Source organism: Taeniopygia guttata, chromosome 4, assembly GCF_048771995.1.
Source record: "Taeniopygia guttata chromosome 4, bTaeGut7.mat, whole genome shotgun sequence".
Taxonomy (NCBI): Eukaryota; Metazoa; Chordata; class Aves; order Passeriformes; family Estrildidae; genus Taeniopygia; species Taeniopygia guttata.
The window spans coordinates 37,225,484-37,249,372 of record NC_133028.1 but is presented as its reverse complement, the minus strand read 5'-3'; the positions used below and the strand labels follow the sequence as shown (position 1 = coordinate 37,249,372).

The following is a 23,889-nucleotide window of genomic DNA, read 5'->3' as shown; positions in this document are numbered from 1 at the left end:
AATGGTATGAAACTGTGTTAGGGGAGGTTTAGATTGGATGTTAGGGAAAGTTTCTTCCCCCAGAGGGTGGCTGGGCAATGGAACAGCTCCCCAGGGAAGAGGTTACAGAGTGACCAGAGTTCAAGGAGCGTTTGGATAAATGTTCTCAGGCACATGGTGTGACTGTTCTTGGCTAAGAGTTAAGCTCTATGATCCTTGTAGGTCCCTTCCAACTCAGGATAGTCTATGATCCTCCTGTCCTCCAGGAAAAAGAACGCGAAGATTTGTAAACAGACAAAGAATTGTGCCTAAGGGTGTTTTCAGAAAACGGCCTTGTACAGGGACATCAATAAATGGCCTTGTACAGGGACATCAATAAATGGCAGGGCCTTGTGAACTCCCGTTCCGGCTCAGCCCCGCCGCGCTCCCGCAGGAACCCGCGCGGCGCCACCTGGCGGCCCCGGGCCCGCACAGCACCCGCAGCCCCTTCCCAACCAGCTCGGAACGCTCTAAGGCTTCACAGCAACGAGGTGATGCAGAATGCGCGCCTGAGTGAACAGACCGCATTTATGCTCACATGAGAGCAGGAGGGACAGAGAAGCAGCAAAAGCGGAAGAAGGAATTACTAATAAATAATGCAGGTTTTTCAAGAGCATGAAGAGCCTTGTTAGGAATGTGGTAGATTGGAACTTGATTTAAATCAGCCATTCACTCACCAGACCACAGAAAAACCAGTGCTCTGCTTTGGTTCACGTTGCCCAAGCAGGTAACACATTTTTCTGAAGTTTCTTCTAGTTGTAACTGCAAATATGCACTTGTCAGAGTTCAACAAATTGAAGAGCAAAAGCCTCTTCAGGCTATGTTCTTCAAAGAAGGTTTTAGGCATTGGTGCTTCGGGTAGAGTACCTGTTCAGTTCAACCAGCTCACTGCTGGGGGTCTCACTCCTTTCTGCTGATGGTTTTTTGCTTGTTTGGTTGTTTTGGTTTTTTTTTAAACATTCAACTGAACTTAGAGTTGGCTTTAAGGGTCAAGAAGCAAGTATGAAGAGAGAGACATCAGTGTTATATAGTTCACAGAACATGTTTTGTGTGAAAAATACCATTCCATATCTCAATTTGCTACTAGAACTACAACAGAAAATTCTTCAAGGTGAATGTAATATGCACACAAGCCAAATGCTCAACTATCAATAAATTGCATACAGACCAATTAATTATCTTGCAGCCACCAGTCCTTGATGTCATTATAGAATACATTAAATATGGATTTAACAATTCAGATGAAAGTATTTCTTTTGCAGACAAACTTATTTACTGTGTCAGTTTTAAGTTAGCTTTTGAGGAATTTCAAGGATATTCAATCCTGAGTGGCAGGTTTGAAGATTATTCTTAAAAAGCTGTCCGCAATCTACATTTATTTTCCAAATTATTAATTGGTAAAAAATTCTGTTTGTAAATCTTGCAGTCTGCAGCTTATGCCATGTTTCTCATCAGATGCAAGCCTGTACACTGCGTAAGAAATGAAGACTGTCAATAATGACACAATATCAATTTAAAATAAGTGAACACGGCCCAGTCCTTAACTTCAGTAAGACTATCACCTTAAAGGGATTCAAACCACAGAGGACAGAATACACAAGCTGTATTATTTTGTTGTTTCCATACAGTTATTCTGTATTATCTTAAATCTAAAGGTTTTGAGTCCTCCCTTCCTTCAAAAGGTGGGCAAGGTGTAATTTGAAAAATCAAACCAGAAAAAGAGAAATAACTCATTCTTTAATAGAGTCTTTCTTCACAAGAATCATTCTTTAATAGAGTCTTTATGGTGTATTTGCTAAAAGCCATGAGTGACGTATCACATGAGGATCATATCTCTGAATAGATTATGCAGCAGTAGAAAGTGGAATGGATGAGAAACCTGGTAAAAAGATTACTGTGGGAAGTTAAGAAAAAGGAAATAAATGAGAAAGTCAGCACAGCGCAGAACCAACACTGTTTCCAAGAACTGATCATAGTTTCTCACCAGATGAAGAAGTGTTTATCAAAGAAATAAGAATATAAAGAATAATCCATTAAAGGCAAATTTTTATTCTTATTATTAATAATTTTATTCTCACCGCAGACTCCCACGATACTGCTGAACTAGAGTAAGTTTGATATCTGTCTAAAAAAATTTAATGCTTTTCAGTGGGCAAAATTTTAATAATGACACCATAAAGCAATTATACAAAAATCATGTACACATTTTGACAGTTTAAATAATAAATATATATATATATATATACTTGTTTTTATTTGTGGAAAATCAGCTTTTGACATTTTTATATTGTGACTAGTTGTAGCTGAAAAAAAAAGGAAACTAAACCTGTTTTTCTTCAGTAGGGCACTTAGAAGTTTGACAGTTCATCAAATTCATAACAAGAGACTTACTGTAATGCATAAACCAGTAAAGCTGACACAAAGATGATGACTGCAAAACAACAGAATCCTGAATGTCTGCCCTGTATATTACTGCTTCAACATAAGGAATGAGGAAATGTGTGTCAGAAGAAACCTGTTTTCCCTGTAGGGTGGTGGAAATGAAGCTGTACAAAACAGGAGCCAGAAGATACAAAATATTACACAGCACTTGTGGCTGCAATGTTTCATTCTCCCCTGTGGCTGCTGGAGCAATGACTAGAACACTCAGAATTCAAAGCCAAACTGCAAAGCACCTCCCCTTTTCAGTTCAACAGCGTGGTATATCATCACTGACCAGATTACAAAATTCAAGAGAGGCAAACAACTGGGATTTTTGGGAAGGGGATAGGAAAAGGGAAGAAGAAAAATAAGAATAAAAGTTTTGGAAAAAAGAGTATTCTGCCTCCAAATGGATTTTTCAATCCCAACCCCCCCCTGCCCCACACATTTCAAGGATGACTTATGTACCAGTTTGCTCTAATTAAGAAACACCATCAAGATATTTCAAATGTGACAGAAGCCTTCAGCTTCAAAATACAGTAAAAGTGAAATGCTAGGACTGGACCACTAGATGAAGATACTATTAAAATACAACCATGAGGGTCAATAAAAACAAAGTAATTTCTTTGTGTAGGTGTAAAGAAAAGCTACTTGGAAGTGAGTAGCTAGATGTGAGTACTTCAACAACAGAGTAATACTTCCAACTGTTCAACCATACCAGCTATATGTTCATATGGCAGAAATTCTGTTTTAATTATAGGTCTCAGTTTTGTATCAGAACATACAGAGATATTTCTGTCTCTGTTTCTTTTGAAATTTGAGATGTTACAGGTTTGGGGTTTTTTTGTTTGGTTTGTTGAGTTTTTTGGGTTTTGTTGATTTTTTTTGTTGTTGTTGGTTGGTTCGTGTGGGTTTTTTAAAATTTTGGGCACCTAATATTTAAGGAACACGTATGCAAATCCACACAAGAGAACTCTAAAGGTATCTCAGTTTAAAAGGCATGTTTCTCTTTTCCATACAATCAGCATTCTTTTTTGAAGTCTTGCCTCTCCTGCACCATATTACATTCTCCGCTACAACTTGTTGTTCAGCTGTGCAGACTTCAGACACTGTTACGTAGTAAGCACTAAGGAATTTCCTGAGTCAGGTTATTCATCATTACCTGTACAAAGTAGAAGAGCAGGAGAGACAGTAAGAAAAGGAGAGACACACATAGACACAAGTCAAGCTAGGGGTACAAAACAATCTAGAAACCACAATTCAGTAAGCAATAACACAAGAATACACTAAGTCTGTCACCAATGAGGTGACCATGACCAAAGCTGCCTTAAAGTGCTACACAAATATTGAACATCGTGTCATCTTAGATTAGTGAATTTAAGATAGCTGCACCTCAAGTAGCCTGCTTCAGTAGAACAATCCTCTTAGAAAGAGCAACAGAGATTTTCTCCCAACATTTCTTATTTGAAGAGTATAAGGCTTTTGAGACAGAAGCTCATGAAGATCCTTCTGTCTGTCACTTGTCCTCTATTCACCCTTATTAGCATAGCACTTTTTAATTCAAGTGTCTGAAATTTACAGAATTACTTTTTCTTATCATTTTTTGGATGCTACCACAGATTTGTAAAATACATAATTAGAACTGAATCTAATAAAAAGAGCCACTTGTTAATCAGCATTTTGCCAGATGAAAGTCAGCTCATTTTAATAGGATTCACTCAGACAACAGCTTATAATTTATGTGCCAACATTTTAGCAAATTTTAATTTAAGCCTTTTAGTACTAGTTTTAAACTATCCTTAAAGCAGAGTAGCAAGCAAAAGAAAATGGTGACACCACAGTAACCATTTTCTTGCTATTTTACATTTCCAGTCTTTTGTACACTTGAACAATGGACTACTACAGTGCATCTTTCCAAATCTGTCATTAAATCAAGAAATTGTGCCTGAAAAATATTTTTCAAACATTTCTCAGCCATACTTCTCTAGCACAGCATGAAAATAACATGGAAATGATTGTTCTTACCTAGCAGTTCTATATCAGTAGAAAAAAAAAATCAGGAAAATGTAATTTGGATTAGAATTATATAAAAAACCAAACTATTATGTTTTTCTAACTAGTTTTAAGGACCCCCCCCAAATATTTACATATGAAAGTCATATAAAGCCGTACACTTACTTGACCTTGCACTATTAATGCAACACATTTGTAAAAGAATTTAAAAGATGCAGAAAGTACATAATGGTTAACATGCATTAAAATATTTTTTTTTGAAAATTGAAAAGCATAAACGGTGATCATTGCACATACTTCTAAAGCCAGTATGTGATGCTTCTGATTTCTATAAAACTTATTAAAATTTTAGATTTCTTATTTCTCCCCTCTCCAGCGAAGACTTTGACCATTAGAAATGTAAAAATATGTAACTGCAGTTAAATTTTTGATGTGAGAGAAACGAAAAAAACCAAAAGCATTCCCTCACTCATGGTGGTCTGTGTTTTTTTTTCATAAACATGACTCTGAAAGATGGAGCAACATCCATCTGCCTTGAAACCTGTGCTAAGCTGGGCAGGGCTCCAGGGTAAAATAAATCATTGCCATGTGTTACTGAGACACCAAATAAGATGGATGGTACACACACATCAAGGTCTTCTGAAAAATGCTAATTATAGGATAAAGAGCTCCATGAAATTTTCAGTAAAAGAGTGATGGTGCAACTTATTAAAAGTAACACTATAGAAAGCATAATATTATTTTAGCTGAAAGTTCATTAATTCTTAAGATAAAATTGCTTTTGATTCTGCAAGTTTTGGGCTGGATTTTCTGTCCCCATCTGTGAAACTGTTTTACAGAAATTAAATAATTATATTGTAGCTTTTGTACGCCAATTATTGTTACAGTTGACTGTACATGCAAATTCTGTTAAATCAGTGGTCAGCAAAGTTTGCCACATTTTGCTGAAGGAATAAAAAATACCTTTGTGAGAAATTTTAATTAATTTAGTCAATCAATATAGCAAAGCACAGACATGTTCTAAACTCCGTCATATTATGATGTTTTAAAAGTATATTAGAACCTATATTGTATATGACCAAGAAAGAACATCATCCATAATTGCCAGGATACATTGAGATTACCTTCTTGGTAGGCTCCGTCTGCCATTACCAGATGAAGTATTTTGGCATACAGGTGCTTGTGTTCATTTCCAAGAACAGATTGAACTATGGTTGAACAAACATCAATATTTTCATCTTCATCTTCAAGTATAGCCTAGTGGAAAGAACAAACCATGTTGCCGAAATTAAAATGGTTATAATATTAAACAGTTCAAATCTATTCAATGCAATTCATAGTTAAACCACACGTTTTTCTCTTTAATCCACTGGCCAGGCATTTTCTCTGATAATATTTTAGTGTGCCAAAACAGATTAAAATACTACAGAAAAAACCTTTTACTCTAGTCATACAAAGTAATTAGTTAACTGGCACAGCAAACAGTCTTGAGCTTATTCCACAAACCTTTATTTTCTCATAAACTTCAATTAATTTATCAAAGCCTATTTCCTCCTCCAGGTTATATCTCAACTCTTCTAAATGGCTGAAGATACTATCACATTCTTCACATTCGCTGGCAATCTCTCCATCACTATTATCTAGAAAAAAAGAAAACAACAGTAAAACCCTCTCAGTTCTCCTACACTCTTACTGTTGTTTCTAAATCTCTAAAACAAATATCCTTTAAAAGCAACCAAACAGGTAAGCTCAGGAGCACTGGATGATGTTGGCAGATGTTCTGACAATGTGCAAGAAAGTAGGAATAGTCCCTTTCTCGAAAAAAATCCTGAATCCCAAACAGGACATATCCAGCTATCTCCACTAAATCCCCACTCTGACAATTAGCCATAGGGGTATTCACCCTGAAGGAAAACAAGGTATGGCCTTAAAGCAGAATTTTAGTTAGCAAAGTAGGTCAAGTTCCATACCACCACTCTATAAATTTCTGAAGTGGAACTTATGAAGGGTTTGGTGACTGTCCCACAAAAGGGAAAGGAGTTCCTTAATGAAACAGCTGTCTTCTAGCAAAAAATGAGGACATGTATGTTACACATAATACCTGACTGCCATTCTCCATTGCTTTCTGCCCTGAGAATCATCTTGTTCCATGGAACAAGTAGAAAAAAAACAGTACTATCTTAGCTACAGAGCTCCTTGTTCTTTTATAAGTGCATCTCCTTTGTGTAGCAAATTAAGTATGCCAAAGTGGTGCAATAAGATACAGGAGAGAAATCAAGATAATTTTGCTTATAGGCTTCAGAAACCTTGAAAATAGATTTGTAATAGTGAAACATGAGGCAAAATTTAACAAAAAAGGACATTTTAAAAAATACAAAACAGAATCCCTATGTAAAATTCCATTGTAAAATGCAGGAAAAAATACCTTCTTAAATAAGCATTCAAATTTGGAGAGAACTTGTCTACCAGGGAAAAACTTCATAAATTTCAGAGCATATAATATCAAACCTTTAAATACTATTACCTGGTAGATCACAGACTTCATGAGGTAGTATCAGAACTCTACTACTTACAATTGTTATATATGACTAGTGTAAGGTATAGTCCTGACCAAATCACATCCTTCATTCAAGTAGCAACAGTCAAATCAATAAGTATCAATAAAATAAAAAGAAAAGTTGTATACAGGTTAAAAACCCATTAGGTTATTTCTAATACTCTATTTAACATCTGCATCTTGAGCAGATTTTGTCTCAAGTTCTATCTGTTACCCTTTTGAAGGCTGGCCTGCCTTCCTCCCTGCCCCAACAGGGAAACTTAAAATTCTTATGGAATATCTAGAAGGTAGGCCACTGGCATTAAACATTAGCACTTGCAGCAACAGCAGAATCACAGACACAGATAGTATTGCATGTTATCAGTGTACAACATCAGCACTGCCACAAAATTAAAGATATTAACAAAGTTTATTTTACCTTAAAATAATTATTGGAATGCATTATTAGATTTGTTGAAAATGTTCTTCAATAAAAATTACACAAAAGCTTTGCTTTAGATGAGTTACTGATTTTCTGTATCTTTTCGCAACTATATTTCTAGTTGCACTTAATTTTACAGCAAGAGTAAAATACTTCTATTTCCACAAGAATTTAAAAAACAGAAATGAGACTTCAAGAAGTTGTGCATAGCTAAAGCAAAATGCAAAAAGCGGTAATTAATTTATCTGTCTCACTTTTAGTCTGACTGCATTAATACCTAATTTTGGCTAAGGACAAGGTGAACAATTTCGTGTTCCTTTTGATTGCCTGTAATTTAAGCTGAATCCCAGATACTCCAGTCGTGTCAATTGCTATTTCTTTTTCACACTTACAGCCATGAATTATTCAAGACATACAATGCATTCTGTCTTTGATCTTCCTTGAAGCCAAGTTTTAGACAATTTAGAGAAAAAGGCAATTAACCATCACTATACAACAAACAGCCAAACTTTAATTTGCAACATGGAATGTCGCTTAGATGTTGACCTTAACATTCGGAAAGTCTGAATATGATCTGATTTTTTATAATTTATGTATAAAAATTATTAATTGGAGCTTTACTTTGTTATAAGCTGACAAAGCTAAAAAATTATTCTGTATCTGAATTTTTAACATGAATAAATAACTTATAAAACAGGTATAACAGAAATTATACCTGACTGCCATTCTTCATTAAGAGCACTTTCACTGCTGAGGTTATTTTCATCTCCTTCATCCAGCTCAGTACCATTTGTTACGCATTCCATGGCATTAGCCTTTAAAGTAGACTCCTCTTCTTCACTCAGTTCCTCACTAGGCTGCTCCCTAAGCAACTGTTCCATTGAATCCTGGAGCTCCTGCAAATCTGTATCTGTCTCTCCAAACATACTAAAGGAATGTGATATAAAGTTTATATAATTAATATTTTGCAAGTGAAACCCTCTAGAAAGAGCTCATTTCTTTTGTGAGCAGCAAATTGAAAAGCCTGCCTAGCTGGATTGGAAAAAAAAAAAGACACCCTCCTCCCCCAGCTATTTGTGACCTCAGTCCAATATGACTACAGCATCAATACCATTGTATCATGCAACACACAGGGAATAAATTGATATCCCACAGTCTCATGAAAAGATACTAAGTCCTCAATTCAACTTTATTAGTAAGGTAATTTGAAATTTTTTGTATTTGTGCACTGGCAAATTTTCAATCCAGATAAAAATGTGTCTCGAGCAAAAAAGAGATCTAGATCTAATCAGACTAAATACACCAGACTATCAAAGGTGTGGGGAATAGTCAATTCCAGGGTCAGATTTTGAAGCCCCTGAAAGAATCTGGGGACTTGAAGAACATTCTAATAAAAAAAGTAGAGGAGATAAGTGAGCAAGATTCCCAGAACATAGAAAGAAAGGAAATATTCAAGAAATTTTTATTTCTAGAAAATCAACTTCGAGTTGCTTAAGCAAAATGCAAGTTCCAAACATCAGACAGAATAACATCTTGGATAGATTTTGGGAAGGAAATTTAGACAGCTATTGTATGCAGTGTACCCCATTAACTTCTAAATCCCTGGAACAAGATTTAAAGTAAATGGTGATTCAATACAAAATTTTTAAAATACGGGTAAAAACTCCATGCTGGTATAGTGTGTATAACAGTTAGTGTCTAACCAAAAACATTCTTGAACTAAGATGCCTGTTAAAATACTGGATAAACTTGATACACTTACATGTCCTCAGAGTCAGAGGGTCCTTCTTTGGCTTGCTCATCTTCTGTATCATCTGTTTCAAGGTTATGTTGATGCTGCATGTCCGCTACACTGGGAACATCAACTAATGTTCTGTACAGTTTGTAAAGATCTGGGAGTGAACATGTTCTCAACATCTACAAAGGCAATAGAAAGCCTGCTTGGTAACAACATTAAAGACAGTTTGAGTTTACAAAATACTTTAAAATGAGATTTCACTGTTCTTCAGGTTTCCTGCTTCACAGCCAGAAGCTGCGCTAGTAGATTAAATCCTACAGGAAAAAAATCACTTGGTTGGCAGAAATTACAAGATACTTTGATGCCTTGTTCAGTCATTGTTTATGATGGCAAGGGAGTGATAATTCTAAAAGACTGCACAAAATGGAGAAAGCAGATAGGGCAAGTTAGGAATGTCTTTATGAACTCCCTCAGTAATGTCTCAGAGAAAGAGTGGAATTCCTCCAAAAACACCTGGAACATAGAATGCTAAATGGTGAAACCAGAGACTTTCACTGCTGCATGAGAATTGCTGATACCATGAGCACAGTGCAGTTGAACTACAGGGCAGAGACCATGGCTTGACAAATACAAACACCTGCTGAATGAGTTGTGCCATCTGTTCTGGCCTCATTAAACTTCAATATGAAAGTAAGAATAATACTACAGAACAAGAAAGTATTTATTTTTCATTATTCAAACTTGCCTTTGGGTCGTTTGCATCAAAAAGTCCTGTATAAAGTCCAATCAATAATGAACTTTTGCCTTTATTTTTTGCTGGTGATATGGAACTTGAACGAGATACAAAAGACTCTTCCTGTGAAGACTGAGCTGACAGAGCTGGTGAGGTTGTTGGTACAGCTGTGGGCTGTATCACCCTCTGGAATAAAGGTTCAGCTTGCTGAGAGTCACAGGAACAAGTTTCTGATGTGGTAAAAGAAAGTCTGTTACACATCTAACCAGATTAAAACCCCAAGATACTTAAGGAAAAGGTAACTACTGAGAATATACCTAACTAATTTCTGTAATACAATTAGAGGGAAAAGTAGATAGCACTTTAAAAGTATTAAAATATTTTTGATTATTCTATTAAATACAAATACAGTGTGAAATTTTCCCATTTTAACTTTTGGAGAATATACAACCCTCAGCTATAGCCTGTTCTGTTCTCAGGCCTTCTGTTTTTTCTCATTATCCAGTCCATATCTGATACTGTGTCATCCATTTTCACCTGTTGCTTATCACCTTACACTAGATCACTAAAGTGATCTCAATATAATTTGCCCAACTGGGGGAAAACCCATGCAGTTTGCTTACACCACCCTTAACTAGATGCAAGAATATCACCAATGATACTTGACAGTATTGACAATGTTTTTATTGAAGTTACTTCCTAGACCTTCAAGAACAAGCAATTCTTCTATGCAATAGAGATAAAAGATTGTCATTAGCAGCCACTTAAAACATTGAGCTGCAGCTCAGTAATAATTTGAGATGTGTATAAACAAAGCAATACTTCTATTAAGTAAATAATCAGATCTCATAACATCCTAAATAGTAACGTGAAAAAGCTGTAACATTCAGAAAGTTGATTTTCAGTATGGGCCACTGTCCTGTTGATCTATACACAGTGTAGTTTTCTCATAACATGTTTTCCTCCAAAGTGGCAAACATAATATCCACAATTCGTCTTCCTAATCCATCAGAAATTTCCTTTTTAGAAGTAAGAACTGAAGAAGCAAATAAAAACTTGCTCTTTTGGGGTTAATGAAGTGAGAAGGGATGGCTTAAGCACTCCACACTGCCAAGCCATGGAACATGAGACTTGCACTGACCTGCTGGAGCTTCTTTTGGTGGTTGCACCTTGTTGAGCCCTTCTTTCTCCAAAGCTGCCTCATTTATTCCATCATGTTGTGCCCTATTATAGCACATCACATCAAGGGGAAATGCCATGTAAAAAATGTCATTATCCTATTGAAGTCATCAAGTGCAGTAAAACTAACACAGCAGCAAGCAATAAAGCTTTAGCTAAGTGTAATTTTAACTGACATGTCAAAAAAAACCTCAGTTAAGGCTCAGTTGTTTGAACTGGAGAGAGGTCAGAAGAGAGTACTTACGCATCCTCTTTCTCTTGTACCCACACTTCATTAACAGTGCTAGGAAACTCCTTATTCTCCTTACTCTGGTGCATTTTATCTTCCATTTCTTCTAGTACCTCTGCTTCCAAATCATCAGGCTCTAAAATTAAGTCATTTACCTTATTAAAAATTAATTCCAATCAAGCAAGAAGATGGGGGAGTATACATTTTAAGATTATAGTTAAATTATTCAGCTTAAATAATTTTGCAGAAACAGCAACACTTCTGTCATCCCAAAGCTAAAAGTTTTGGTTTTTTTCTGATACCAGAAGAGTATCTTAAAGCTCCAATGAACTATGTCTTCTAAAAACCTCAGCAACATGCTCCCAGAGATCAAAAAGATGCTGGTATCATATAGGAGAAAAGATTCCAGCACAATTGATGGGGAGAAACAAACAAAAACCCCACCAAATTAACAACAAAATATTTGAAGCACTTTAAAATTCTATTTGTACTCTAAAGTTTTCTACAGGCACACAAAAATGCTTCTGGAAATCTACTAAATACATTACTGAATCAGGTAACAACACAGGCATAGAAAGCACCCGGTCCTACCTAAAATTTGTTAATAAAACACTGCACATTACTTATGGGAAGACAGAAAAGTATATAGGATTGTTACTTCACTTATTGTATTCAATAAACAGATTCTAAGTAGAATTATTGATGGAATGAGTTACCATCAAGCATAACGGGTTTGCTCTGCACCAGGGTGGGCCCAGTTCTTTGAGATTCTTCTGGTACGGTCATGACAGACTTTGTAACACCTACTGGTACTGCAGACGGAGCTGCAATGGGAGGAAAAGTCTTCTCTTCCTTCTCCTCTGATGAAGACTGATGATGTCCTTCAAGAATCTCTGCAGTACCTAATAGAAAGTGATTCTATTATTTAAACAGTGCTTCACCATATTTGGGTAATAAACTACAATGTGGCTAATAAGATAAATTAGGAATTTTTATTTCTTTAAAGAAAACAGAAAAAAAAATACATGCTTTTAGTACAACTATATAAAGAAGAAAGGTATAAATATTAAAATCTTAATTTCATATGTTACGTTATCATTAGTACAAGTTTATATCTGGAATAAATGTAAGTCCTTTTGTCCTCAGAAAGAACTAAAGGCAGGAGTTGACCAGGATGGTGGTGGTGGGGGGGTGGAATCAACTGATATGGTAAGTCACATGCTGCCAACAAAGTTACGGGAAGCATCTAATGCAATATTCAGATGATGACATCCTTTCAAAAAATAGGATTGTTTCTATTAAAAGGCAAAGTTTAAGACTTTTCAGCAAAATGAAGATCCTTTCCTTTCAGCACACTCTGGTTAATTTCTTACCACTTCACTGAGTTTGAAATATTTTGGTGTCCTCCAGTATCAGCTTGTGTTTACATTCAGAACTGAGGCAACACCCAGAAGTAGAAAGCAAGAGAGAATATAAGAATATGCTTCTATTACTTCAAAACTTTTCTTAGTAGATAAACTGTCACTACACTTGGAGTGCAGATAATTACCCACTGTGCTTACCATTTATCTCATCTTGTTCCTCAAGGATGTCAGTTTGCAGCTGCAGCTCTGCTTCTCCTAGGATCCTCAGAACTGAATCAGTTGGGCTTTTGCCCCAGACTTTCCTGTGAGGTTCACCAATATCTAACTTAATTACTTCTCCCAGAGTTTGACCTGTTGGGACACAAACACAAATATAAAAAAATTTTCTATATTAGAAATTTAAACTAATTTTCTAGATAATAAATAATCAAACAAACAACCTCCACAAAACTTAAAACTAAAAAGGTGACAAAACCAGAACTCATGTCACCTCACCCCAAATCAGTCAGCCTAAAGACTGTGCTTATCTATAGAGTTTTTCTTCTGCCAATTCCAATTGATAACACTGTTATTCAATACCAGTTGTCATATGCAACTTAACAGCAGCAGTAGCTCTTTTCAGGCACTTCAAAAGAAAGCAGTATCAGGAATGTTTAACATTGGCATGGAATACTCTTGAACCTTACTTGAAATGGTAAACTAGAAAGTTTCTTGTCTTGCTGTCCTTTGACATTTATTTCTGTTAATTCTCCCTCCAAGGAAAACAGGATACAAACTGACAAAGAAAATCAGAGTAAAAGAAGTTTCTTGATTCTAGCACTATAAAACTACTATGCAAAGATGCAAGTCTGTCACATTATCAATGCTTATTTCTTTCTACAATGTGAAACAGACTTTTAGTAAGATATACTGAAACCAAGAAAAAGTGGTTCCAACCAAAAGACAGGAGTAGAAAATCTGGAATAACAGTCTTGATTTAAGAAAAGAAAAAATTAAGGAAGGCTTAACAGAAGTTACAGATATAAATTGAGAAAAACCCTCCATTGTTTTTTTTTTTTCCTACTGATAACACAACAGGATTTTCAAGTTAAGGTAGAAACTTTCATATATTTTAAATGCTTTTTATTCCTTCTGTTAAATTGGTGCCTTTTTAAAAGACATGAAGAAAGTAACTGCACATTTAATTAGATAACTATTTATTTTTGAAATTATTTATTGAATCTACTGCAGGCTGTTTAACTACTCAGCCTGTGCCTTATTTCTTATTTAAGGGAATACATAACCACCCACTTTTTAGAAGTGGGTGACATGTAACTGATAACAAGAACTGATAACAAGACGATAATAATAAAGAGTACTTGGTTTATAAAAACACACACCAGACATGACAAACTGATTTGCTAATACCACGGTGACAAAAAAACCCCAAAAAACTTACACTCCGTTCCAGAGAGAGAATCTTCCATTGACAGCTGAGCTAGAGGAACGACCAACTCAGATGCCCCAGATTCCCATTTTTTTCTATCTCCCAGAAGTGGCTGCTGGTCATCTTGTTGTTCCTTACCATCTTCAGATCCAGCTAATTCAGAAGTATTTTTACCCTCCTTTTTCCCTTTCTCATCTTCTTGAGCTTTAAGATTTTGATTCAATCTTCTCAGAATTTCTCGCTTATTCTGAAAGAAGGACCAACATATGTATTAAAATAGTGCCTTTCTTAAAAGGATACCTAAATAAAACTATATAATTTGACATACTTGTATTGCAAAATTTGGCTTTTTAAATTCCTCCTCAGACTCCTGGACAGCGCTTATTACATGTTCATCCTTTAAGTCCCAGAAGCATGAAATAAAAAGTAGAAGAACATGTCAGAAAAAAATTATCTTGATAATAGTAATAGACATAATAAAACCTTTCCAATGACAACTGCAGGTAGACTGAAACAGAATGCTTGATTATTCTGTATTATTCTGTCCCAAAGACAAAATTTCAAGGGCACCTTCCATCTTTGAACCAATCACTATCTAAAAGTGATCAGCAAGTGAATCATTCAATTTAAATAGACAAATGACATTTTAGAGGACAAAACATGTAGAGATAAAGCCAGATGCGACGTCTACGGCAAGATGCCATCAAATTCCTATGCTACAAATGAGCAACTCTACAAGAAAACCAAAAAGTGGCAAGCACAGAGTCAAGGATAATTTTTGAAGAAAAAAACAGAAGGGAAAAGAGACAAATTTAGTGAATGTAAATAAGCAAAATACATATTGAAGGCAAAAATGTAGAATTTATAATCTGTGTACAAGGCTCATATTCTCCATTTCCAATTGCTCTATGTGCTATTTTTTAGTCTGTTACAGTCACTGTCTCGCATCACTGTGAGACAAACTGGAAATAATATGCTAATTATTTAAGTACTTGTCCAAAACAGTATTTATTTTTCCAGCTATCAACTGATGCCTTTCAGTGTATTACATTTTATGTTTTATATACATTCTTTAGTGTAAGTTTTGCTTTATTCCCATAGTTACAGCCTTCAGGGCTGAATACAGTATAAAGTACCACACTACACTAAAACTTAGAAATAGTTTAGGTAAAAGTACAAAAGCTAGCATTCAAATTAACACACTGTGTTAAAAATTTAAATTGTACAAGGTTACACTCATCTGCTCAGTTTCACAATTGTAACAAAGCAGTTGAGGTAAACTCAATTGTATTTACAGTATCAGGACAGAGAGCATGCAGAAGAGAAATTAGGATGCTCTTTTAGACAATAAGAAGAGACAGCATTAATAGATTCAAGAATTCTAAGCTTTGTCTTCTCAGTAATATTCAGCACATTCAAGCTCACTGAAAACAATCAATCATTAATATAACATAGTCCTATCATTCAAAATGTATCTGCTCATTTCCACAAAGTAACTCATTAACTCCTCTCTTCAAGGGGCTGATGAAAATGCTGGAAGTTGATGTCTTCTTTAACTAAACATAACTGCCCTGATCAAAATGGAAACTGCCATCTAGGACTCATCATAAGCTATTTTGCTCAAAAACATGAATTTCAGCATACAGATGTGTTTCAACAGCTTCCAAGCTTTGATTTCTTTTAATTTTTTTTTCCCTAGAAAAGAAATTAGAAGCAACAAATGTCCTTAAAAAATTATTTTCTAGCTAACCTACACATTTTCTCTAAACATTCTCTTTCCAGTCAGTATTTATTCCTTTCCATTCATTTCACCCCCTTCACAAAAGTACCTACCACACCCACTTCCTTCAAAGCAGAAGTCATGGAGATGACAGGTACACCAGGTTTCACTGGAAATTGTGGCTTAGAAAGAGCTGCTCCAGGCTCTTGTAGTCCATTCATAGGACTGTGTTCTGTAGCTTCCCCATGAAAAGGCACGTTAGGATTCTTTACCCCTTTTGCAATCAGCTGTATAGATGCAATTAAAAAAATTACATCAACGATTAGGACTTTGCACATTAAATACAGTATAATCAATTAAGCTCATGTAATCCTTACAAAAGGACAATAATGCCACACATTTATACAAAGGACAACTGCCCATTGCATGTCAGTTTGTCAGCTTCACATCCTGCTTTTTCTAGTCATAATATTACTAGTTGGACTTGTTCCATAGCACACACAAGTAAAAGAAAATAAAATAAGTTTTGGTCATTAACAGACGATTAATAAGATAGCTGGGGTGATCCTAATGATTCTTAGGTATGATGTTCAGAAGTCTTCCTGCAAGCATACCTAACATTAGGCTTCTAATTAGGGAATTCTAACTGACACAAAATACTCTCTTCAATTTCAGAACTACTTGTTTTGAAAAATCACAGTATAGGATTTTATTTATACAAAGATATGGCCCTACATACTTCAACCACATGTAACAGATTTATTTTCTTACATGTTCTTCCCAGGCTCTTTTCTCTCTTTCATATGCTTCCTTTCTCTTTCGCTCCAACTGTTCCTTCAGAACTGCTGCACGAGCATTTGCATGGGCCTACAGTAAACAAGCAAAATAAATCAACTTAAAATCATCAGCAGTCTATTTCATGGAACATCTTAAGAAGGAATATTCTTCTATATGACTGTATAGACTGTGAAAGGAGGACTCTACTGATAAAATCACCACACATGTATAATAACTGATCATCTATGTTGAAATAATGGCAACTCCTCAAAATTTAATTGCAGTTCTTGATTTGGATGGTTGTATTTTTAGTGTACATCGTAATCTTAAAGAGACTAATGTAAAATTAGAAACTCTACTTAAAATTATCTTTGAAGACAAATGCATTAATAAAAAAAAATTAAATACTCAGTTTAAATTTTACCAACTTACTCATACACAAAGAGCTTCACTTGCTGTCTCACCTTTAGTTTTCAGGGTAGGTTATAAGGTTAACTTGTTTTTACACTGTACTTTGCAGATGGTGGGGGAACATCATAGAATAGATAAGAGCAATACTTGCTATGTACAGTATTGTGAAATAGTTATTGATATAAAACCACCACATGGAATAAAGTTCTAATTAAACACTGTATTTCTGTGAAATGCATCTGTTTTAAATGTAATTCAACACAGGGTTATATAATGCACGTTCCAATCCACATATAACCCATGTCAGCCCATTTAAGGAGTTTTGCCTTTCTTTATTCTTTAACTAAAATAAAGGTGTTATCTAAGGTATATCTTCCTTACCCTTTATGCTGTCCTAGTTATACCAAATTGCCACTAGGACTAAAGCTACCCTAGAGATAAATTTCAAAGACTGGGATAGCAAAAAACACTTGACTTGTAAGGACAGACTACACAACGTCTCAGCTTGTTTTAAAACTACCAAGATAAAGCAGCTGAACAGAGTTGTTTGCTCTATACAGTTAAACACCCCTCCCCCCAACCCCCTTGCAGTGGATACATGAACAAACTATTGATAGCAAAATGAAATATAAGAAAACTCATGAGATATAAAACATGTTTGACAACAGTAACTTCCATCTCTTCCCATTCCACACTTACCTTCTGTGTTTCTATCTTCTTGCGTTTCAGTTCTGCTTCCTCACTAGAGTCCTGTCCATCAGAACTCGCAGCTTCATTCTGCAAAGTAAAAGTCTTCAGGGAATTATCATCAGTTCATGTATTTAAAAGCTGACTGATATGAGTGCCTAGGCAGAATATTTTAACTGATTGTATTTACTAACATGGGCGAGTTTCACTAACTCCTTGCTTAAATGCAATGTCTACATGAACACAGCCTCATCTCTGAGATCAGTGGGGGATTAGTTTATTTGTTTGGTTTTTCAGGGAGGATTGGTTTTAAAAGATGTGAAGCTCTAATAAGTCAGGAAAAAAGTAATGTGTCTCTTGTTGAAAGGAAAGTAGCCTACAATGCTGGGCTGTCACCTGCTACCCCTCATCACTGCTGCATGTTCTGAAAGTGAGGTATACAACAAAGGATTGATGCTCTAGAATTATAGTTTTTTTCACAATATACACTGTCTAAAATATATGTCTACATAAAACTGCCTAAAACAAAAGTCTTCCACCAGGGGTAAAAGAACACACCCCACACTCAACTTCCATAAGTATTTAAAATAATTTTTAAACCAACCTTATCTCCACGAAGTTTTGCTCTTATCTGTTGACGTTCATTAAAGTTTTGTAGCCGGATCTGTCTCAATCTTGCCAAATATTCCTAATGCAATGAAATGAAAAAAAGTTTTGGCTCTATGGAAACTCTCTCTAGGATGGTTAACTTAAAATATATCAAATTCCATAAAGAAATAAAATGGGTGAACCATACCCCAACATTATTGTTATGGCTTCACTAGCATATACCAATCTCCAGAAAAATTCTCATGTAATTAAAATAAAGAAAATTTGAATTCATCGGTATTAATTATAACTACATTTTACATTACTGAAAGCTAGAAAAGGTTGCATTTATCACAGGATTAGGATATAGTGATACCTAGGTGTAGCGAATTCAAGAACCTCTCTGAGACAGACTGATGTAAGCAACAACTATTTTGATTATTTTAAAAACCAAAAGAATGAAACACAGACAAACTTTAGTACATTAACAGTAAATTATTTCCTAGAAATTAAGAAAGTCCTTTAATTTTGTTACACAGACAGAACCATGCAAGGAAACTGGGTGCAGTCAAGGTCAAAATAGTGCTATTTTTGTGATGAGCAAAGTGGCAAACATGCAGCAAGCATACCTCTTCCTCCTTGTTTCTGGATTTCCTTCCTCTTGCAGAAATGGACCTGCCTCCATAGGTATCTGCCAGGTTTTGCAGTGTACCCTGTTTGCCATTTAATGGTATCAAATTTAAGGTGGTTGGGGCAGTAAAATTATCTGCTTGATCCAATAACTCTTCACTTATAAGAAACCAAATCCATCAAAGATCTGCAGATGTTCTGAATTTAACCAAAAAGCCCTTTTCACTTACATGAAACATATGACAGTAGTAACTAAAAATTCTGAGTAGCCAAAGAGAGAGACAAGAGCTCTAAGAATATAGTTGCCTTCTTCCTTCAATTCTAATTATCTCATGCTGTAGAAAATTTAGGTTAGAAAACCTAAATTTTGATGGGTGTAAGTTTTGTACATCTGGATTATATAAAAATGGTGGCTGGCACAGGGTTGGAATTTCTGCCATTGCTAAGTTAAGCCTAAAATAGAAAGTGGAATCTTTTTATGTTCTTAGATTAAGCTTTTTTAACAATGATGACTCAAAAATCTAAAAAGCACTTAAATATACTCATTACACCTAACAAGCTGAGCTAAATGTCTAATATACATGCAGTGTACAGGCTGGTTCATGTGATGTACTCTGTGACTTGTCAACAGAAGGATTTTGACCTTTAAGAAAGTTCTGTGTAGAACAGTACAAGAATCATTTAACTTCATATTTTCTGCTTGCATTAAAATAAATAATACTTGAATTATTTTACTAATGATATACCACAATTCTTTTCTGAACACTTTAAAAACTCCTCGATTTGTTAGTGCAACATACCATAAAGACAGCAAGCATACATACATGTGATAGACCTTCTGCCTTATAAAATGCCTGGGGCTTTGGCTTTCTCAAGCTTGTGTGTAGAGAACTACCAGTAAGTCAATACTCCAGTAAGGTTATTGACTGAATCCAAATATTCTGGTTAAATAATCTCTCAGATTGAGAAAAATAAATAGCTCAAGGATACCGCACTTCAGTGGTTTAGTGACCAGGGGATCAGAGAACAAATTAAACTAATTTTGTGGAAGAGTAGTTTCTATACATTCCTAAGGGCTCCATGGGTGCTGGTTTCAGCTTGAGCATTAAGCCACACAAAATGTAAAAGAATATATTCCATATTAATCTTTTCAGAAAATATTTGGTTCTATTTTTAATACATGTTATTGGTTCTATTTTTAACACATGTTCCTGAGCTTTATAAAAGCTTACTGGAACTACAGAAGGAATTTCATTGTTCTTTGTTCTAGCATTGAAGTTATTTTAGCTATTTCCATCACTGATGGTGATTTATATCACTGCTCTTAAGAAAGAAACTGGATCTTCTTTTCTTGTAGATTCTTAATTTTACTCATCTGCTTACATTAAATTTTCAAAGATCAGGACTCATGTTTTGCAATGCCACAAAGCTACAGTGAAGTAGCAAATTAGGTCAGCAGCTGTCTTAAAAACAGATCTCTGAAAGTACCATCAACTCAGCTACTGAGTCAAATTTAGACTGTCAGTTGCAAATTAAAATTGACAGCAATTAAATTTTATAGAAGCTGGGTAAATTAGTGCCAGTCATCAGACAAAAGGCTGACTATTAGCTTTGATTTCTCCTTTCAGATCAACATTGTCCAAACAACAGTCCCATCTTTATATAAGAACAACTGCCAGCTAGTCAAATTATTTTCCTGCACAAATAGAAGGAAGCTGTTGATAACTTATACTTTCAATGACAAATCCAGAAATGGACTTGGTACTCTGGCTTCAAGTTATAAGTCTTAAACATCTGGAAGTTACTTATTTAACTGTTCAGCAACCTCCCTGTTTTATTATGGGACCCATCAAAGATTGAAACATTTAACCTCACTGAACACATTAGAAATAACTGAAAAACATTAACATAAATAACTGGGTATCTTAAATTAACTGATCACAAATTCATACCAATGCCAACAAAGTCAAGAACAAAATGGATGCAGTACTGATACTGCGAACTGCTAAGAAGACATGGTACTACCAACAACTTGTCCAAGAAGAGGTAATGACAAGAATTGATCATTTTTTTTCAAAATTATTTACCGGTCTTGACGGCTTTAAAAAACAGAACCATTGTTTTAGAGAGGAAGACTCGTATTTTACAACATACATACTAATCTAAGGATACTTCATCAAAGTAGTGAATCAAACCAGCTAAAAATTGCTTACAGTAGGTGAAATAATCCCTGACATTAAGACGTGGCTTTAAATCAATCTGATTATCAGGTATAACTCAGGAGATGCTGCTGTAAATCTGCAGTTGGTCTCATCTCACTGCTATTCCACCACAGTCAGTACAATTTCAGCAGCTGACAAAGATATTGTCACTCAATTGCATATGAATAGTGTGGAGAAGCACTCAAAAGGTAAAACCCTCCATATTATCAAAACACATATATGTTTTAAACAAACTTTCTAAAGGAATACTGAATTTAGAACCGTAAGCATAAAGAACATTTGATGACACTATCTACTACTTAGTTTCTAAAGAGTAAAGGTTTTAGAAGAGTCAATATTGACAGATATGGATGACTTTTTAATACCTTTTTAATAAGCAGAATGTTTGCCTAGCATGCACCACTATGTCTGATCATTATCTGTATCAGTTTAATCAAACTTCATTTTCAGTTCAAGCTACTGTATAACATGAAGTTTAACTTTAACCAATACTCCAAAGTATAAACAGAAAAAAAATGCAAATGAATCTTCTAAAATTCACAATAGTAAGTTAGATACACGTAAACAAAGATAATTTCCTTTGTTAATAAGCATGAAGTAATGAGAAATGTACATTATTATGTTACGTTTTATTAAAATTAGCAACAAAATGCAGAAAACTTATCTCCCATTCTCTCTGGTTTTTTCAACACTTAAGGAAAATATTTAGTCAGCATTTCACTTCTGATGCTACTTCAAAGACTCACAAAGCATGCTGAAACAGTAATACAGACAAGAAGACCAGATTTCATACCATGTGTCCCTGAGCTCGAGCTTTGTTTTCCATGGCTTCTCTCTTTCGTTGCCAGAATTCTTCAACTTGCTTTGCTCTATCTGCAGCTATCCATCCTTTTTGCCTGAGTAATTTCAACACAGCAAGATGAACATCTCTGAAATATGACACTGTAAACACCACCACCCCCACTGTCCTACCCCCACACTTATTCTAACTAGAACACACAGGGAAAAAAGTAACTTCATATGAGCAAGACATATTTAAAATTGTCCTTCATCAGCCAAAATACAAGTCAGACTTCCACAAAATGGAGGAAAATAGACTTAGTAAAAGTGAGAAGAACTATTAAAAAAATAAATCCAAAACACTGAACTGTTGTCCTTCCAGATCCTTGACATTGAAAGAAAAATGAATGTCAAAACACAATCTTGGTATGATTGTTTCTGGAAGTGTCTCAGCTTGTTTCAATACTGTTATAATTTGTAAAAAAGAAGATTCCTTCAAGATTTCCCTTCAGAGACAAGCAAGAACTCATCACATGAGCCAATCAGTAAGGTCAATACTGTGACAGCCTTTCAGGACTGCCCTATATTTGCACTAAGAGCTTTTACCACTTAGGGAATTACTACAGTGCTATTATTCTCAGAGTGTTCTGGCAATTCTTTTAGGGATTCTTGGGGGATTTTTTTGTTTGTTTGTTTTCAAAGGGTCTGTGAAGGAGTTTTCCTACCCTAGAATTAGCCCTAAGCAGATGATTGTTTTATGACAAGTTTCACCCCATGACAGGGACCTGCCTAAGAAGACAAGAAGGCTACATTTAGTTTACCATAACTGAGCATCCTGCAACTCTGCAAGTACATTTATAACATCATTGAGGAACCAGAGTCTAACAAATTCCTTAGAAGTAAGTTTCATATTAAAATAAGACCAAAACACTGAGAAATAGTGGTTTAAGATATTCTACAAATGGTAGAATGATGAGGCCTTTCCAAGGTTCCCTGAGCCTCCTTTAACTGAGGACCACTGGGAGTTTGCCAACAGTCAGGAAGAAATTGGAATATGCTGATAACAATAATCCATTAGACTGAGGCAGTTAAAGAAATAATAATTTTGTAATATAGGAAGCTCTAGTAATTAATAATTAATTAGCACACTGATTAAAACACTTGCATTTTATTATTTTGCCCCTTCATCCACCAGTCAAAAAGGAAATGAATTTTTTTCCACATGCTACAATTCGTTAAAAGGAAGACAGAGATAAAACCACTTTGATACAATAAAAAAAACATTGCTCTGAAAAAGCAAGACAATCCACACAGGTGTTACTGGTAAAGAAACAAACACTTGCCAATGTTTGTGTACACATACCTGATTCACTAAAAGATTTTTACTCTACTTTTTAACTACATATGAACTCAATTGGTGGATAGTGAAATCTGTGCAAAGCCCTGTCATGCAGCTGAAGTTTGTCACACATCATGAACATTACAGTGTTGGAGGAGAGGTCTTTGCAAAAAAACCCAAACCAAGACAGTTCTATTTGTCTCAAACCAAATTCACAGGAACAGCTTATCTCAAAATTTTATGAATATTTCATGAAAACGTTTTTTCTTACTCAAAAGGTGAGTGACTCATTTTCCTACAACATTTCAGCTAGATTTCTTCTGGGCCGCACTTCCACCTGAGACAATTTTTCAAGATCGTTGACACTGAATATACTTAGCTTTAAAATAGTGGTGGTACAATGAAAAATACTTCAACTTGAGGATTTCTCAGCTTCTTCAATAAATGCCCTAAATTGACTATCATTAACAAAGTTCTTGTTATTTAAATTCCTTCTTTGAGTGAAACATCATGAACACTTGCCTTCAGCTGGAAGAATTAAATTCAGGATGGAAATACAGCTAGGCTGGTTATGGTAATAAAAATGCTTCTAGGTAACATACAAATTCTTAACACATTTAAGATGCTAAGAAACAG

At 35.1% G+C, this 23,889-nt stretch overlaps 1 protein-coding gene across 29 annotated transcripts in view; it reads right to left on the bottom strand.

The window, feature by feature from the left end:
* Nucleotides 1-1,737: 1,737 nt before the first annotated feature.
* Nucleotides 1,738-23,889, bottom strand: part of NEK1 (NIMA related kinase 1) — a 44,276-nt gene continuing 22,124 nt past the window's right edge. For 15 of the 29 annotated variants that reach the window (XM_072928387.1, XM_072928385.1, XM_072928397.1 and 12 more), the window contains 18 exons: nt 21,928-22,030; nt 18,912-18,995; nt 18,299-18,382; nt 17,707-17,799; nt 16,591-16,686; nt 15,933-16,106; nt 14,428-14,496; nt 14,112-14,346; nt 12,872-13,024; nt 12,026-12,211; nt 11,325-11,445; nt 11,043-11,125; nt 9,914-10,131; nt 9,193-9,347; nt 8,146-8,357; nt 5,959-6,092; nt 5,577-5,709; nt 1,738-1,912 (listed from right to left, as the gene is read on the bottom strand). In XM_072928387.1, the coding sequence (XP_072784488.1) occupies nt 1,863-1,912; nt 5,577-5,709; nt 5,959-6,092; nt 8,146-8,357; nt 9,193-9,347; nt 9,914-10,131; nt 11,043-11,125; nt 11,325-11,445; nt 12,026-12,211; nt 12,872-13,024; nt 14,112-14,346; nt 14,428-14,496; nt 15,933-16,106; nt 16,591-16,686; nt 17,707-17,799; nt 18,299-18,382; nt 18,912-18,995; nt 21,928-22,030 (2,383 nt within the window). In that variant the 3' untranslated portion in view covers nt 1,738-1,862. Of the gene's footprint in view, nt 1,913-2,047; nt 3,602-5,576; nt 5,710-5,957; nt 6,093-8,145; nt 8,358-9,192; nt 9,348-9,913; nt 10,132-11,042; nt 11,126-11,324; nt 11,446-12,025; nt 12,212-12,682; nt 12,745-12,871; nt 13,025-14,111; nt 14,347-14,427; nt 14,497-15,932; nt 16,107-16,590; nt 16,687-17,706; nt 17,800-18,298; nt 18,383-18,911; nt 18,996-21,927; nt 22,031-23,889 lie in introns of those variants that run through there. The other 14 variants (XM_072928394.1, XM_072928403.1, XM_072928407.1 and 11 more) reach the window with 7 other exon arrangements.